The 16,867-nt window shown below is 51.0% G+C and overlaps 1 protein-coding gene and 1 pseudogene across 1 annotated transcript; both read right to left on the reverse strand.

Moving 5' to 3' along the window:
• Positions 1-208: 208 nt before the first annotated feature.
• A4GALT (alpha 1,4-galactosyltransferase (P1PK blood group)) lies at positions 209-14,866 on the reverse strand. Its single transcript, XM_078449379.2, has 3 exons — positions 14,121-14,866; positions 3,884-3,940; positions 209-2,187 (listed from the first exon to the last, which is right to left on the reverse strand). Exons 1-3 carry the CDS (start codon positions 14,210-14,212, stop codon positions 1,080-1,082), a joined length of 1,257 nt encoding a protein of 418 aa, XP_078305505.2. The 5' UTR covers positions 14,213-14,866; the 3' UTR covers positions 209-1,079.
• Positions 14,867-16,128: 1,262 nt separating this feature from the next.
• On the reverse strand, positions 16,129-16,197 carry LOC132660409 (U4 spliceosomal RNA; annotated as a pseudogene).
• Positions 16,198-16,867: the final 670 nt, after the last annotated feature.

Below are 16,867 nucleotides of genomic sequence, written 5' to 3' on the forward strand. Positions count from 1 at the left end.
AACGCAGGCTCCCCACGCCAACCCCACGCCAACCCCACCCCCGGGCTGTCAGCTTATTGGCTGCTGGGTCCCTAGACTCTGCTCTCTGGGCAGGCTGAGTGACCTCAAGCTTGTCACCAACCCCCTCCAGCCCCAGATGCTTCCCCATCTGCAGGATGGGGCTAATGTGGGCTGTGTGAGCGGGTTCGTTTCATCGACCACCAAGCACTTGGTGTCAGAGCATCACTTTTATTATATTTATTATTATCATGTGTTGATCGTGGGTGGGGGGGGGGGTGTTTTCCTTAAAATGCTTTTCCTGAGCCAAAAGAACTCCACGCCCCCATGCCCTGGAGTGGCCAGCTGGCACATCTCACCCTTGCAACAACTCTGGAAACAAGAAAGAATGGGGTGGGCAGGCAGGCCTCCCCCAAAGGGCTCCCCAGGCCAGCTCTGCATGTCTCAGTGCTGCTGAGAAAGAAACCAAAGGCAGAAAAGAGCCAGGCACCTACCTGGGTTCACGAGGCTGGGTTTGCACCCCCGGCTCTCCTACAGGCTGCCTCCCCCTGCTCCTCAGGAGCTCCCTCTCCTTCCTATCCCCTTTTCTTGGGTTTTTCCACGCCCCCGTGGTGGGCACCTCAGCCCCCACCAGCCTGGCTTCCCTATGATGCCCTGGAAGACGATTTGGTGTTCACGACGGCTCTGGTGTGCCGTCCAGATGACCCAGATGTTCACCCGGCTCACTCCAGCTGATTCTGGCTGCCGCTCCCCCCTCCCCACCCCCGGGGACTGGCTGCCTCCACCCTGAGATAGCACACTGGCCTGGGGGTGTCCCACCAGCCTCACACTGAAGGGAGTGTATCCAGGGGCCTACAGCATGGCCTCTAAGAACACCTCCTGGGCCAACAGTTCCCCGCCCTCCCCCCAGACTGCCCCAAATCCTGGCCTGCAGCAACTCGGGCCTCCCTCTCCCAGGCCGCACCACCCCCCCCCCACCCCCCCGCCCCGTCTCGCTTCCCCCGGGGAAAGGTGACCGGGTGCCACTCTCCATCAGGACGCCCGGGTGGGGCGCAGGGTGGCGGGGGGGCCCGGCAGGGCCCTCACAAGTACATCTTCATGGCCTCGTGTGTCGTGGGGCAGTAGCGGGCATGGAGCTGGGCCAGCAGTGCCCTGGACGTGGCCTTGAAGCGGGTGCCCTGGCTCTTCCTGTTCCACACGTGGACGGCGTAGGTGGCGTTGAGCAGCCGGCGCAGCTCCTGGGGGCTGATGTCCTCGAAGTACTTCTTCCAGTGCTGCCAGGGGATGGGGTAGAAGGCCTCACAGGGCAGGGCGGTGACCCCACGGCAGGCGTGGCTGTCACCCAGGCTGCGGACGGAGCACCACTTCTTGAAGACCCGCGTGAGCAGCTGCGGGCCCTGGTGGCCCCAGATCCAGCCGTTGTAGTGGGCCACGAAGTCTCGCATGCACAGCGCCATGAACTCGTGGTGGCGCTCGAAGGCCAGGAAGGCCCCGTTGAGGACGTAGCGGGACTGAGTGCCCAGCGTGTTGGTCAGATTCCGCAGGCTCTTGAGGACGATGAAGTCCGTGTCCAGGTAGATGCCCCCGAACTTCCACATGAGCGCGATCCTGGAGGCGTCGGAGAGCACGGGCAGCAGGTAAGGCTCCCACCGGCGTCGCCTGGCCGCGTACCAGGCCGCCAGCGGCGTGTCCCGGAACAGCTCTTCCAGGTCCAGCGGGAGCACGTGGACGTTGGGGAAGCAGCCCAGAAGCGAGAGCCCCAGGTGCCGGGGCAGGGAGGCGTTCCCGCCGGGCAGCCCCTTCATCAGGACCACCACCCGGGACTCGGGGTGAGCCCTGGCCGCCGACTCCACGGAGCACATGAATAGGAAGTTGGGGCTGGTCCGGTCTGAGGTCTCCAGGAAGAAGATGTTGCCCGGAGGCGGGGTGCTGGAGATCGGCGTAGGGGGCACCAGTCGGGGGCAGGGGACGTCGGCAGGCAGGTTAGAGAACTCCCTCTGGCCGCCGGGCTCTCCCGCGATGTGCCAGTAGATCATGACGGAGACGAAAAACGTGAACTTGAAGCTGATGATAAACAGGGTGCAGACCCGCTGCCTCGGGGCTCCCCGGAGCAGCCGCAGCAGGCAGTCAGGGGGCCTGGACATGTTCTTCCCAGATGACACCAGGAGCCTCCAGCGGGAACTGGCTGGTCTGCAAGAGACGAGCGGCACATCAGGGCAGGCTGCCACCTCCCTAAGCCCGAGAAAGCGCTTCCCACAGACACCGGCCACGGCCGATGCTGGCCTCCGAAGCCCTGGGGGCCCACTGGCCGCAGAGTCCCATCTCCTTCCTCACCTGGGAAAGCTGGAAAAGCAGGCCACGGGGCCGAGGTCTGGGCAGAGTCCCTTTCGCTCTCTGTGACACACCTGCGAGCTTCCCAAGGACGCGGCCAGTGCTATCTACGACACGTGGCCATCGCGGGCCCAGGCCGGGGTTCCGGCAGCCACGAGGGTTGTCAGAGGTGATGCTCCTGCAAGCGGCACACAGGCCCCTTTGCCGGGTGAGGCCGGTCCCCCTCGGGCCGCTGGCAGCCTGTGATTCGAAGCCTAGCGCTTTACCCCTCAGCCCCATTCAGCTCCACAGAGCGGCTGGAACTGCGCCGAGGAGGCAGACGGCCAAGCAGCCTTGGGGACTTTCTGCAGAGAAGCCTGGGGCTCAGGCGGCCTGGGCGCTGGCTGCTAAGGGGCTGGCTGGCAAGCTTGCAGGACGGGTGGGCTCCAGACACATGGGGATGCGTGCTGGGTCCTAAAGCCCTTGCCTCAGACGCAGTGGGGTCTCCTGGGCACCTGGCTTCCCCAGCCCCTGCCCTGGGCTGTGCAACTTACAGACGCAAGTCTGGAGGGACAGGGGCGGGGTGGTTGTGCCGTAGCCCGTAACCTTGCCCAGGACTATTGCTCTTGGACCCTCACCGTCTCCTGGTGATGTCCACTTGGCCAGCAGCTAAGAACATCCTGGGGGCCCGGCAGGTGGCTGGGGGAACAAAATACGCTTGGGCTCTGTCCCCAAGGGTAGGACTATAGGAGCATCGGGGAGGCACGGGACGTGACGTGTACCTGAACCAGCTAAGACCTGGGGCAATGCGCTCAGCTCAGATTTGCCACCTTCAGGACGGGAACACTGGAACCCACTAAAGGGTTGGCCGTCACCACACACGTGCCAGGTGACCTGCTCAGCACTTCACACATAGTCAACTTCTTAAACCCTCACAACCACCCTTTGCAGAGGCGATCATTGCCTCCATCTTACAGGTGAAGAAACCGAGGCACTGAGAAGTCTGGTAAGTTCACATTCAGTCCCACGGTAGGCAAGTGGCAGGGCAGGGGTTGGAAGCCAGGCCATTTGGCTCCAGAGTGCACTCTCTCACCCCTGCACCATCCCGCCCGGGAGAGAACCGGCAGAGGGGACGTGGGAGCGTGCCTGGCACTTTGAGGACTCCGTGCACATTCGCCGGGGCTGTTCTCGCTATTCGCAGGATCCTGGCCGCCGTGTACTCAGTGCCTTCTAAATTCTTGGTGCCCCACGCACACCCCCTCTGGCTCTCAGTAACCCCAGGGGTGGTTGTATCATTTCTCCTTCAGCGGCCAGGAAACTTAGACACAGAGGGGCGGGGGGACTGGGTACGGCCCGCAGGCTAAGGGGAGCTGGAGTCACCCCTTCCCCAGGACAGACGGATCTCCTGGCCTGAGAGCGAGACCGAGCAACCGGCCGGCCCTCCTGGTGGAGGGCCGGGAACCGCGATGATGTCACTGGCTGGTAACTGACCAGCCTGGGCGGCCCATGGCGGCGAGGTGGGGATCTGGGCCGCCGGGCAGCCCTCCTGGAGACACGCCCTGGCTCAGCAGCCAACCTTCTCTGCCAACAGGAACACGGCCCTTCCACAAGCTCTCCGCGTCCACAAATCCATCTGTAAGACACAGCGAGACACAGAGTGAGGGGGGTGGCGGGCTCACGGAGTCAGCCCCCAGCCGCACAGGGGGGATGTTCATTGATTTGTTGACTGTCTCGGCCCCACAGGGAATGTACTTGGGAGAAAGGGAGAGCTGGGTGCGGCTCTGCCCTGGGGGAGCTCTCAGCGTGTGGGGGGACCATCTGGAAATGCACTAGTCACGGTTGAAATGGAGCAAAGGGCCCAGCGGGGCCAGGGAAGGTGGCTTCTGGAGAGGTCACACTGATGGAGGGGCCTTAGCCAGATGGGCCTCCATACCGCCAAGGGTGCCTGCACACCTGCCCTCCCCAGAGCCCAGCTCAGTCCTTGGCGCATAGTAGGGACACACAACCTGATTCATCCTCTCGTGGACCCGCTCACTCACTGACTCACTCCCCTGGCAGCCAGAGGGACCCTTCAAAAACACAAGCCAGGTCACGTCATTCCTCTGTTCAGACCCTCAGTGATGTGGGAGGCCCCGGTCGCCCAGGTGCCCCCGTCCCTGACCTCACACCCCACTTGCCCTACCCCAGCCACGCCTGGCCTCCTCACTCCTTCTCAACCCCACCGCCCACCCCCGTGCTGCCATCTCAGGGCCTGCACACTTGCTGTTCCCTCGGCTTGGAATGCTCTTCCCATAGTGTTTACCTGGCTCGTTCCCTCACCTCCCTCTCGTCCTCAAAAATCATGCCTCCCCAGCCCTTCCATAGTCCCCTGCGGAGCTCGCGGCACCTAATCGAGCATCCTGGACATTTGGTACTCGTTTGTTTGGGTTACGTATTTGGAGCATAACCCCACGAGGACAGGTATTTTTTGCCTTTTGTTCAGCATCTAGAAGAGATGACTCTTGGAAGGTAGTGAACAAATACCAAGGGAGGGAGTGACTCAGCGGGTGGGTGAATGAAGGTGGGAGCGAGTGAGTGAAGGAGCAGATCAGTGAATGATCAGCGAGTGAATGAACGAATGAGTGAATGAATGAGTGAATAAGTCAGCGAGCCAGCAAATCGGCACGTGACCGAATAAAGCAGTTGAGCGCCTGTGTGAGGGACCTGGGGGTCGGCGGCTGGGTCAGGAGTGGCGGGGCCAATATACATCAAGAACCTTGTGTTCCCCCGCCCTGGTTTGCAACTGCGAGGAGAGGCTATTTTGGTCTTGAGTATTTTTAACCCAGTGTGAACCACACCGAGCAGGGGACAGACAGTTGGATCGAGCAAGGTCCTGGCTGCTCGGGGGTCCAGAGGCGTTGGGGTGATCTGGGCCTTCTGTGGGGTGGGGTGGGGTCTGGGCCTGTTGGGGAGACAGGATTTGCCACCTGAGCCCGCGCCGACCGCAGGGGACAGTACCGGCCCCGAGCAACACCGTATTTGGTGATAGAGCCCAAGACCCAGGAATAGAAACGACGCGCGGGGCCAAGTTGGCCACAGCCAAATACCCGTGTGACCTCAGGCCCGAAGCATGCTCCTGGCCCCCCTGCATGGGCCTCGCAGCTGTGGCTCAAGTCCTGACCCTTCTCAGTGGAGCCTGGCACACTGCTCCTCCTCCTGCCTCCCTGCCTACCGCTTTCAGCCCTGCACCGGGGAGAGACTTCCAGTTAGCTGGTCAACTGTGGTCACTTCCCTGCCCTGAGCTCTTCTGTGGCTCCCCATCCTCAGGGACCCTCCCAGCCCCCCATGATCCATCTCAGGCAGGTCGTGAGGGCGAGAAGCACATAGCCGGCAGGCCAAAGGGCCAAAGGCCTGACCGCTCCCTGTGGGCTTGGCCCTTGCATTAGTTTTCGGGGCCCCACGTCAGGAGGGTCAGCATCAGGGACCAGCCCAGGGCCTTGGAATGGCCCCACTACCTGAAGATTGTCATTCATTCACGGCCCACAGTAGGGGCATCTCCCTCTGCCCTTCCCTCGGCTCCCAGGTCCAGCCCAGCTCAGCCCAGTGCTGGCTGACCACGACCCAGACAGAACAGGGTCGCGGCGATGGTCAGACACAGTCCACACTTCCTGAACGACTTACTACCAGGAAAGGTGCTCACTGTCCCTGGGGTTCCAGAGCTAGGCCCTTGGAGAGTCTGATATCCCAAGGGGGACACAGAGGCCCAGAGACGGTAAGGTATTTGGCCAGGGTCTCGCAGCAGCAGAGAGTGGGACTGACACCCTTAGGGAGCTCTTCCTACCCCTCTGCAAGAAACGTCCCCTCCCCGGGCCTTCCTCGAGCTGCTGCAGGAGGCTGACAGCCCAGCAGAAGTCTCAAACCACAAAACCAAGGAGATGTGCGAGACTCTGATCAGCATCCTGTATCGGCTTCCTGTGGCTGCGGAAACTGATGACCACAGCTCTGAGGCTGAACGCAGACGCGGATCTTCTCACAGCTCTGCAGAGTGGAGGTCCAAATCCAAGGTGTCAGCAGGACCACGCCCCTTCTCGGGCTCCGGGGGAGAACCGTTCCTTGCTTCTCCCCGTTTCTGGTGGTTCCAGGCATTCCTGGGCTTGTGGCCGCTTCCTCCAATCTCTGCCTCTGTCTTCACGCGGTCTTCCCCTCTGTCTCTTGTAAGGACACTTGTCATTGTACTTATGGCCCACCTCACTAACACGGGATCATTTCCTTAACTCGAGATCCTTAACTTAGTAACGCCTGCAAAGACCCTTTTCCCAAAGGAGGTCACATTCACGTGTTGCAGGGTTAGGACGCGACAATCTTCTCTGAGGCCACGACACCTCCTTTCTGTGTCTCTCTGTCCTGGAGACTCAGAGCCCCTCTCAGGTCACACACTGCCTGGAACATCCCTGAAACGGCAGCTCCGTGGAGAATGTGCCTGGGGGGGCCTCTCTGCGTGGCAGGACAGCACTGGGGAGTCCCAGTGGACATGGCGTGGCAGGCTTTGCCTGCCCAGCATCCGTCCCCCCTCTGCTGATAAAAGTATCCTGATTGCCTTTGAGGGACCACCTCTGCCCCACAGACCCCACTCTCTAGCTCTTGGGGGCGGCACACGTTCAGATCTGCCTAATGTCACGTTCTCCAGCCACAGTGAGTAGCTGGGGGCAGGGCCTGTAACCCAGTGTGGGCCAAGCAGAGTCAGGAGCTTTCCAGTGGGGTCTCTAAGATGAGGCCCGAGCCGGAGGGGAGAGCCTGGCTGAGGCTGAAGCCGGCCCAGAGGCAACAGAGCCAAGAGACGGAGAGAGAGAGGCACGATGACATCATCTTTACATCTGGATCCCGCTGTGTTTGAAACTGGTACATCCTGCACTTTTTCAGAATGGAGGTTATAAAGTGTTCCTCCTCCAGAGCCTATAAGATGTTCTAAAGCCAGGGAGGTAGGGAGGTAGAGACTTCTTTTTCCAATAGGAATAAGGCAGATTCTTGGTTCTGGATCTTTCCCCCCCTGCTGATGTCATACAGAGCAACACAGGAAAGAGAAAATAAAACCCGGGGCATGAAAAACCCATAAACTCTAACTCGCAAGGCTGGACCTGAGTCCAGCAGATACAGCGGTGAGGTGGGGAGGAACGGGGGGGTGGGGGGGCCCGGAAGTGGAAGATCGTAGAGATCGCCACTTCTAAAAGGAAGACGAGTAAGTCAGAAGAGAGATGCAGCCTGGATGAACCAGGAGAGTTCGAGGATGGAGGCCGGTGTCCCCTTGAACCCGGTTGGGTTCTGTGAGGCGAAACAGCACTGGGTCCTGAGAAGGGTTGTATTTTAAAGAACAATCCATTTCCATAAAAGCAGAGGAGGGAGTCTTTCAACAGAGAAACTTAGAGAACTTGCCTGGCCTGTCTCCCAATTTCTACCAAAACCTCCTGTTAAATGCTGATCCAGGAAAATTCAACCGATTTGAATATAAAAAACAATGGTTAAAGGAATAAACACAGTGTCCATATAAGGAAGCTACAAGAATGAAAAGGGGAAGGAACACTAATGTTCTCCTATGTAGAGAAACTATTCACTATGGTTTAAACATTCACTATAGTTGGGGGCGCCTCGGTGGCTCAGTCGGTTAAGCGGCTGACTTCAGCTCAGGTCACGGTCTCACAGTTTGTGAGTTCGAGCCCTGCATCAGGCTCTGGGCTGACAGCTGGGAGCCTGAAGTCTGCTTCGGATTCTGTGTCTCCCTCTCTCTCTGCCCCTCCCCCACTAGCACTCTGTCTCTCTCTTTCTCAAAAATAAATAAACTTTAAAAAGAAATTCACTATAGTTAAGAAAATTCACTACAGTTAAGAACATTCACTGTGAAAATATCACCACATGGGGCACCTGGGTGGCTCAGTCAGTTGATGATGATCTGGCTCAGCTCATGAACTCACGGTTGGTGAGATCGAGCCCTGTGTCGGCCTCTGCACTGACCGTGGAGCCTGCTTGGGATTCCCTCTCTCCCTCTCTCTCTGCCCCTTCCCTGCTCGTGCTTTCTCTCTCTCTCTCTCTCTCAAAAATAAATAAACTTAAAAAAAAAATCACAAAACATGTGGCATCCGGGTGGTGCTGACAGAGCAGAACCTGCTTGGGATTTCTCTCTCCCTCTCTCTCTCTCTCTCTCTCTGCCCCTCCCCAGCTTGCTCTCTCTCGAAAAATAAATACACATTTTTTTAAAAAAAATCACCACAAAACAAATAAAAATTCTAATACAAAATTACAGCATGAATTTAAAACAATGAGAACAACAACAACTTTAAAAAGTAATTCTAGGGGCGCCTGGGTGGCTCAGTCGGTTAAGCGTCCGACTTCGGCTCAGGTCATGATCTCGCAGTCTGTGAGTTCAAGCCCCGCGTCGGGCCCTGTGCTGACAGCTCAGAGCCTGGAGCCTGCTTCAGATTCTGTGTCTCCCTCTCTCTCTGACCCTCCCCCGTTCATGCTCTGTCTCTCTCTGTCTCAAAAATAAATAAACGTTAAAAAAAAAATTTTAAAAAATAAAATAAAATAAAATAAAATAAAAGTAATTCTAGCCATGAAGGCAGACCAAAAAGCAGAAGGTACAAGAGCTGGAGAAGAAACAATTAGGCAAAGTGACAGCAAGAGAAGAGGATGATGTGTGAGGACTGACAGACTTCAGGAAAGAATTAGAAGGCGATACAAAAACACTTCGGAAATGAAAACCAAACAGCCGGAGACACACGGGAGCACGGGCTCCATACAAAGTATCGAAAGACATACAAACAGGAAAGGGAGACCAAGTCAAGAAAATCCAACAGAAATCATCAAGGAGATGTTAGAACTGAAGACACGAGGTGGAACAGGCAGCAGAGGGGAGCCAACAAACGTGCGGCCAGGGCTCCTGAGGAAGAAAACGACGCCAATGGCTAGAAGAAATATTTGCGATTATAATTCAGGAGAACTTACCTGAAATAGGGGGAGACTTGATCCCATAGATGGAAAGGCACACCGTGCGTTAGACAGAGGTGACCCGGAACCGTGAATCCCGAGACGTGTAATAGTGAAATCTCTGGACTTTAATTTTTTTAGAAAATGTTTTATTTTGTTTTCGAGAGACAGAGACAGAACACGAACAGGGGAGGGGCAGAGAGAGAGAGCGAGACACAGAATCGGAAGCAGGCTCCAGACACTGAGCGTGTCTCCACAGAGCCCGATGCGGGGCTCGAACCCACGAACCGTGAGATCGTGACCTGAGCCGAAGTCGGACGTTCAACCAACTGAGCCACCCAGGTGCCCCCAAATCTCTGGACTTTAAAGGTCCTTTAAAGGACTTTAAAGGCCCCTCTGAGGCTTTAGAACTGACAGAAGATATGCCTTAATCACTCAGTACAGTATCAGCTGAAATGGGGCAGCCACAAGAGAAAGGGAAACCCGTTAAGTTTATTGTTGTTCATAGAAGAGAAACAACAGAGACTCTCTAAAGAAAAAAGAAACTAAGAGTATTTTATATAAGGGTGTCAATATAAATGTGGCCACAAGAACAAAAATACAAGCTTTCCCGAATATCAGAGGGATTTTTTTTAAACACAGTGAAAGAATAAAGAATATAGCCCTCCCACGTGTGCAAAGACATATATATACATACACAACATGATGGAAAGAACACCAGACACCTGTCGCATCAATATATATAAACAGGCTTGCCTCGCTTACCTTTACTAAGAGAAAGATTTTTTTATTTAGATCCCAAACAAAACCCAACTCTATCCTGTATTTAAGAGATATACATCAAAATGATTTAGAATGGTTAAAAGCAAAAGAAAGAGCAAAAATATAAAAACAAGTATAAACAAAAAGAAAGCTGGGGCCGTAATCTTAATATCAGACTGAGAATTCAAGCAACCATCAGTAAGTGAGCCAAAGAAGGGCCAATAATAATGCTAAAAGGTATAATTCACAACATACCAAATAATACTGCAGCAATTTTCAGGAATTAGAAATTACAGAATGCTACGATAAATAGATTGAAACACACTAATAAGAGATTTTAATTCCCCACTCTTTTTAAAAAATGTTTTAAATGTTTATTTAATTTTGAGAGAGAGACAGAGACAGGGCAGGAGTGGGGGAGAGGCAGAGAGAGAGGGAGATACAGAATCCGAAGCAGGTTGTAGGCTCCGAGCTGTCAGCACAGAGCCCGACACGGGGCTCGAACCCATGAAGTGTGAGATCATGACCTGAGCCGAAGTCGGACGCTTAACCAACAGAGCTACCCAGGCACCCCTTAAGTCACCACTCTTAACCCAAGAAATAAATATAAATAAGAATTCAGAAGATGTAAATAAATGATCAGTGAGGTTCTACACTGTATCAAACTCTATCTTCATAATAGGCAACACACTTTGTTCTCAAGAGTTGATGAAGCATTCGCTAAAATTGAAAACAAAACTGACAAACCTTTAGCTGGATTCATTGAGAAAAAAAGAGAGAGGACTCAAATAAACAAAACCGGAAATGAAAGAGAAGAAATAGCAACCAACACCACAGAAACACAAAGGATTATACGAAAATACTATGGAAAATGACCTACCAACAAATTGGACAACCTGGAAGAAATGGATACATTCCTAGAAACATATAACCTTCCAAAACTGAATCAGGAAGAAATGCAAAATCTGAAAAGACTGATTACCAGCAATGAAACTGAATCAGTAATAAAAATAAATAAATAAATAAAAACCAAAAACCCAACAAACAAAAGTCCAGGACTGGATGGCTTCACAGGCGAAGTCTACCAAAGGTTTAAGAAAGAGTTCATACCTATTCTTTAAATAGTTAAACTATTCCAAAAAATAGAAGAGGGAGGAAAGTTTCCAAATTCATTTTATGAGGCCAGCCTTACCCTGATATCAAAATCAGATAAAGATACTACAAAAAAAAAAAAAGAAAACTATAGGCCAATATTTCTCATGAACATAGATGCAAAAATTGCCAACAAAATATTACCAAGCTGAATCCAACAATATATTTAAAAAATCCTTGGGAGGGGCAGGGGAAAAAAGCATTCAGCATGATCAACTGGGATTTATTCCTGGGATGCCAGGGTGGCTCAATATCCAAAAATCAATCAACATGACACATCCTATTAACAAGGGAAAGGATGAAAACCATACAATCATCTCAACAGATACAGAAAAAGCACTTGAGAAAGTACAACATCCATTCATGATAAAAACCCTCGAGAAAACAGGTTTAGAGGGAACATATCTCAACATAATATGCCATATTATTAGGCCATATATGAAAAACCCACAGCTAACATCATCATGTCAATGGTAAAAAACAGCTTTTCTTCTAAGGTCAGTAACAAGACAAGAACGTTCACTCTCACTTTTATTCAACACAACACAGTACTGGAAGTCCTAGCCAAAGCAATCAGACAAGAAAAAGATATAAAAGGCATCCAAATTGGTAAGGAAGAAGAAAAACTCTATTTGCACATGACACAATACTATAAAGAGAAAACCTAAAGTTTCAAAAACAAAAACAAAACAAAACAAAAAACTATTAGAACTAATCAACGAATTCAGTGAAGTCATAAGACATACAGAAATTAATATACAGAAATCTCTGTTGCGTTTCCACACACAAATAATGAAGTAGCAGAAAGTGAAAGTAAGAGATCAAGCCCATTTACAATTGTACCAAAAGGAATAAAATACCTAGTAATAAACTTACCCAAGGATGTGAAAGATCGATACTCTGAGAACTATAAAACACTGACGACAAAAATCAAAGATGACACAAAGAAATGGAAAGGTATTCTATGCTCATGGATCAAAAGAACCAATATTGTTGAAATGTCCACACTACCCAAAGCAATTTACAGATTTAATGCAATCCTTATCAGAATCCCAACAGCATTTTTCACAGAACTAGAACAAATAATGCTAAAATTTGTATGGAACCACAAAAGACCCCGAGTAGCCAAAGCAATCTTCAGAAAGAAGACCAAAGGTGGTGGTTTCCCAATCCCAGATGTCAAGATGCACTACAAAGCTGTCGTCATCAAAACAGTATGGCACTGGCACAAAAACAGATGCATAGATCAATGCAACAGAATAGTGAGCCCAGAAATAACCCCCCGCTTGTATGTCCACTTAATCTTCGACAAAGGAAGCAAGAATACGTGACGGGGAAAAGACAGTCTCTTCAAGAAATGGCGTTGGGAAAACTGGACAGCCACATGCCAAAGCATGAAACTGGGCCTCTTTCTTCACGCACACAAATAAACTCAAAATGTATGAACGACCTAGATGTGAGACACAAAACCGTAAAATTCCTAGAAGAGAGCACAGGCAGTAATTTCTTTGATCTCAGCTGTTGAAACCCTTTTCTAGATACCTCTCCACAAGCAAGGGAAACAAAACCAAAGATACATGTGTGAGTCTGGAATTTACAAATTGAGTCTGAAGTTCATATACCAAAATAAACAAGCCAAGACCCATAGGAAAACTCTGAGAAGGAGGAAAAAATGAGGAAGGGCTGGAGTGCTTTAGATATTAAAACACACTATAAAGTTTCTTTTTTTTTTTCATGTTTATTTATTAAAACACACTATAAAGTTTCTTTTTTTTTCATGTTTATTTATTTTGAGAGAGAGAGAGCGAGTACAAGTGTGCATGTGTGAACTGGGGAGGGACAGAGAGAGAGGGAGAGAGAGAAAATCCTAAGCAGACTCTGCTATCAGCACAGAGCCCCATGAGGGGCTTGATTTCATGAACTGTGAGATCATGACCTGAGCCAAATCAAGAGTCAGACGTGACTGTGCCCAAGTGCTCCTATAAATTTTCAATAATTAAAACAATGCAGTCTTTGAAAAAAAATTAAGTTTATGTATTTATTTTGAGAGAGAGAGAGAGAGAGAGAGAGAAGGAGAGGGCAGAGAGAAAGAGAGAGAGAGAGAGAGAGAGAGAGAGAGAGAGAAAATCCCAAGCAGACTCCAGACTGTCAGCACAGGGCCCTATGCGGGGCTCGAATTCACGAACCATGAGATGATGACCTGAGCTGATACCAAGAGTCAGATGCTCAACAGACTAAGCCACCCAGGCACCCTTAAAACAATGCAGTCTTAAACACACACACACACACACACACACACACACACACACACACACACCAGAAAACAAAAACAGTGCAGTCTTAACATACGAACAAACAGGACAATGAAACAAAACCTATCACAGCAATAATGAAGTGCTCGCACATCCAGTAAAGGCAGTATCTCCAATCAGCAAAGTAAAATGGGTCTTCTAAGGTGTTGGGCAGGTGGAGTTCACCTCTCAGAACATGCCCCAGGATAAACTCCAAATGGAAAATAATAAACCCCATAAACATGCAGAACAAAACATGGGTGAATTCCTTTGTAACTTCAGAGTTGGGAACGTTTTCTTAATTATGTAGGAAATCCATCCAGAAGCCATAAAAGAACAGATGAATAAACTTGACTCCTTGAAAATGCCAACTGATCCGTGTCCTCCTCCAAAACACCATCAGGGAAGTCAAAGTAGAAGGAACTACTTGGGATAACTTTTGTGCCCCTCGGATCCCAAAGGTCCACTTTTCCTAACCTCTAAAGAGCTCCCAGAAGTCAAGGAGAAAACGACCAACAACACAGAGAAGAAAAAGAGGCCAAGGGCAGCTTACGCACAGGCAAAACATGACCCTTAATCTGTCAGCGAGAGGGAGGGTCTTTTTGTAAGTAAAAGAAATGCAAATCGAAACGCTCAGATAGCATCTCTCACCTGTCAGATTGGCAAAAATCCAAAACTTCGACAACCCGTTCTTCTGGCCAGGCTGTGAGCAAACAGGCATCTCGCACATGGCCGGGAGGCATGCCAGATGGTACCAGTCCAGGGGTGGAGGGCAACTGAATGACATCCAGCGAAACCCTTTCGCCACGCCATCCCAGTCTGTGAATTTATCCGTAGATAAGTGCCATTTGTACAGGTCACAGGTTGGTTCTCGATTGCAAACGATGAAAAACAACCCAAGGTCTTTCTCGAAGGCACTGATTACACATTGATGCCATGAAAACCAATGTCAGCTCCCAGAGGGCAGGGACCAAGTCTGCTGTGACTCATTGTTGCGTCCCCGTCGTGGCCAGCACGGACGCTAGCACAAAGCGGGGGCTCGATATATAGGTAGATAGATGTAGATAGATAAATACATATATTCTGAACGAGTGAGTAAATGATCCCTAAATGGCCCACAAAGCCAAGATCAGATACGGTAACTGACCAGGGAAATGCCTTTTGCAAACCGTAAGCCATGTGTGGATGCAGATTACAGCTGGTAGAAAGTGTAATTGACACGTCCTGCCTCACCATCTGTGGGTACAAATTAAGGTCACACGCCTTTGACTTTTCATATTAAAGCACCTGAGTGTTCACGGGTCCCGAGAGAGGAAAGGCCACCTTCCCAAAGCCTGGGAGACACGATTTCCACCTAGGGAGATCTGCCCCCAAGTCTTAGACCTCTCCTCTCTTCCCGAGGCTGGACTGAAGATCGGGCTGCCTGGGGTTGGCTTCTCAGGAGCATAGGGTGAAGTCACTGTCCCGGAGCTTTCTGCTCAGTTCAGGCAACACAAGCCACCACGAGTCTGGATTCCTACACCTTTGCTGTCTTGGCACGTCCACACATGCACCTGCCAGGACCCCCTGCAGTGCCCCGGTGGCAGGGCGTGGTGAGCTTTCTGCGTCGGTCGCTCGCTCTGCCCCGAGATCACAGAGGAACAGGTAGCGGAAAACTCTTCATCGGATAAAATCATGCCCGGCTTTAAGCAAAACTGGTGCCGTTAGCACTTAGGTTTAGGCTACATTCTCGGTTAATTTTTGTGTGTGGTATGAGGGAAGACTGCGGCTCATTGTTTTCCGTAGGGATAGTTAGTTTTTCCAGCGCTAGTCCGGAAATGTCTGCTCCCACACTGAATTACCTTGGCACTCTGGTCAAAAATGAATCTGCTGTTTAAGCGGGAGTCTGATTCTGGACTCCATATTCTGCTAATTGAACGACAGGTCTACCCTTATGCTAAGACCACACGGACTTCATAACTGCAGCTTTATGATAAGTCTCGAAATCAGGTATCCCTCCCACCCTTTGTCCTTTTTTTAAGAATTGTTTTGGCCACGATAGGTCCTTCATACTTCTGTGTCAATTTTAGAACCAGCTGATCAATCTCTACCAAAAACTGCTGGGATTTTGATGGGGATTGCACTGAATCCTTACGCCAATTTGGGGAGAATTGTTATCTTAACAATATTAAATCTTCCACTCTGTGAAAAAAAAAAAAAAATCACGCCTGCAAATGCAATGCCCATGGAAGAGGCATTTAGAAACTCTGGCCTGGGGGGCTCAGTTAGTTAAGCATCTGGCTCTTGATCTCGGCTCAGGTCCTGATCTCACGGTTTGTGGGATCGAGCCCCACATGGGGCTCTGTGCTGTTGGCGGAGAGTCTGTTTGGGACTCTCTCTCCCTCTCTCTCTGCTCCTCTCTCGCTCACACATACTCTCTCTCTCCTAGAGTAAATACATAAACTTAAAAAAAAAAAGAAAAAGAAAAGGAAAAGAAAGAAAGAAACGCTGGCCTGAGTTAAGAGTCCAGAGTTCACCCTACTTGGAAGAAAGTTTCCATGTTGCTTGACTTTTTCCTCTTTTACTGTATTCAAGATTAAAACTAATTGGCAGCAAAAGACAGTGCCCACCCTGCCCCACGCGGTTTGCACACACACACAGCACTGCCCACACTCGGTATTCTTTCAATTAGCAATAATCGTGCCTCGGATAAACCTCATTGGCTACGATACTGCCACTGAGCAAAGCTCACACTCGGTATTCTTAACAGTCTTTGCTAACTGCATATTACCTGAGCAAGGGACCTGGTTTCTATCTTCTACACACTTGCTCTGTGATCTTGGGGTACGGCCTCCCCCACCATTTCTGAGCCTCAATTTCTCCATCTGTAAAATAAAGAGCTTGGAAAAGACCATCTCTAAGGACCCTTCTAGAAAGACCTTCCAAATCTGGTTTCTCCAGCACCAGTTCTGTTCATGGCCAGCATCGGCCTCTCTAGACAGAGTATTTCAGGGCCACCTGCCCCTTGGTGTCAGGCCAAGAGCGCAGGCAGATAATAAGGCCAAGGGGCTGATAATTCACAGATAAGAGAGTTCCTGCTCGAGCTGATACCAAAAAATCTTCCTGGAAAGAAACCCAGCCAGCCCTCGGCATCACACAGAGCACCCTGGTCCTTCATTCAACAAATGCTTGAACACCTACTATGTGCCACCCCCCACTCCAAGGTCTGGAAACACAGACAGCAGTGAACAAAGCAGATACTCTTCAGCTTCATGGAGCTGAAATCCTAGCGGAGAAAATTAACGGATAAAGAAATACAGTAAGCGATAACATGTGCTGGGTTGAGAAATACAGCAGGAACACTGGACTGGAGGACCGGGGCAGGGGTGCTACTTTACATAGACCAGCAAGGGATGGCC

Source organism: Panthera onca, chromosome B4 (assembly GCF_046562875.1).
Source record: "Panthera onca isolate mPanOnc1 chromosome B4, mPanOnc1 haplotype 2, whole genome shotgun sequence".
In the NCBI taxonomy this organism is placed as follows: Eukaryota; Metazoa; Chordata; class Mammalia; order Carnivora; family Felidae; genus Panthera; species Panthera onca.

Excerpts from the sequence above, each read along its gene's own strand:
- A4GALT (XM_078449379.2), bottom strand. The coding sequence starts at position 14,212 with ATGCCTCCCGGCCATGTGCGAGATGCCTGTTTGCTCACAGCCTGGCCA. Across the intron at positions 3,941-14,120 it reads GATTTTTGCCAATCTGACAG|ATGGATTTGTGGACGCGGAG; the intron begins GTGAGAGATGCT and ends TGTGTCTTACAG. Across the intron at positions 2,188-3,883 it reads TGTTCCTGTTGGCAGAGAAG|ACCAGCCAGTTCCCGCTGGA; the intron begins GTTGGCTGCTGA and ends CGTCTCTTGCAG.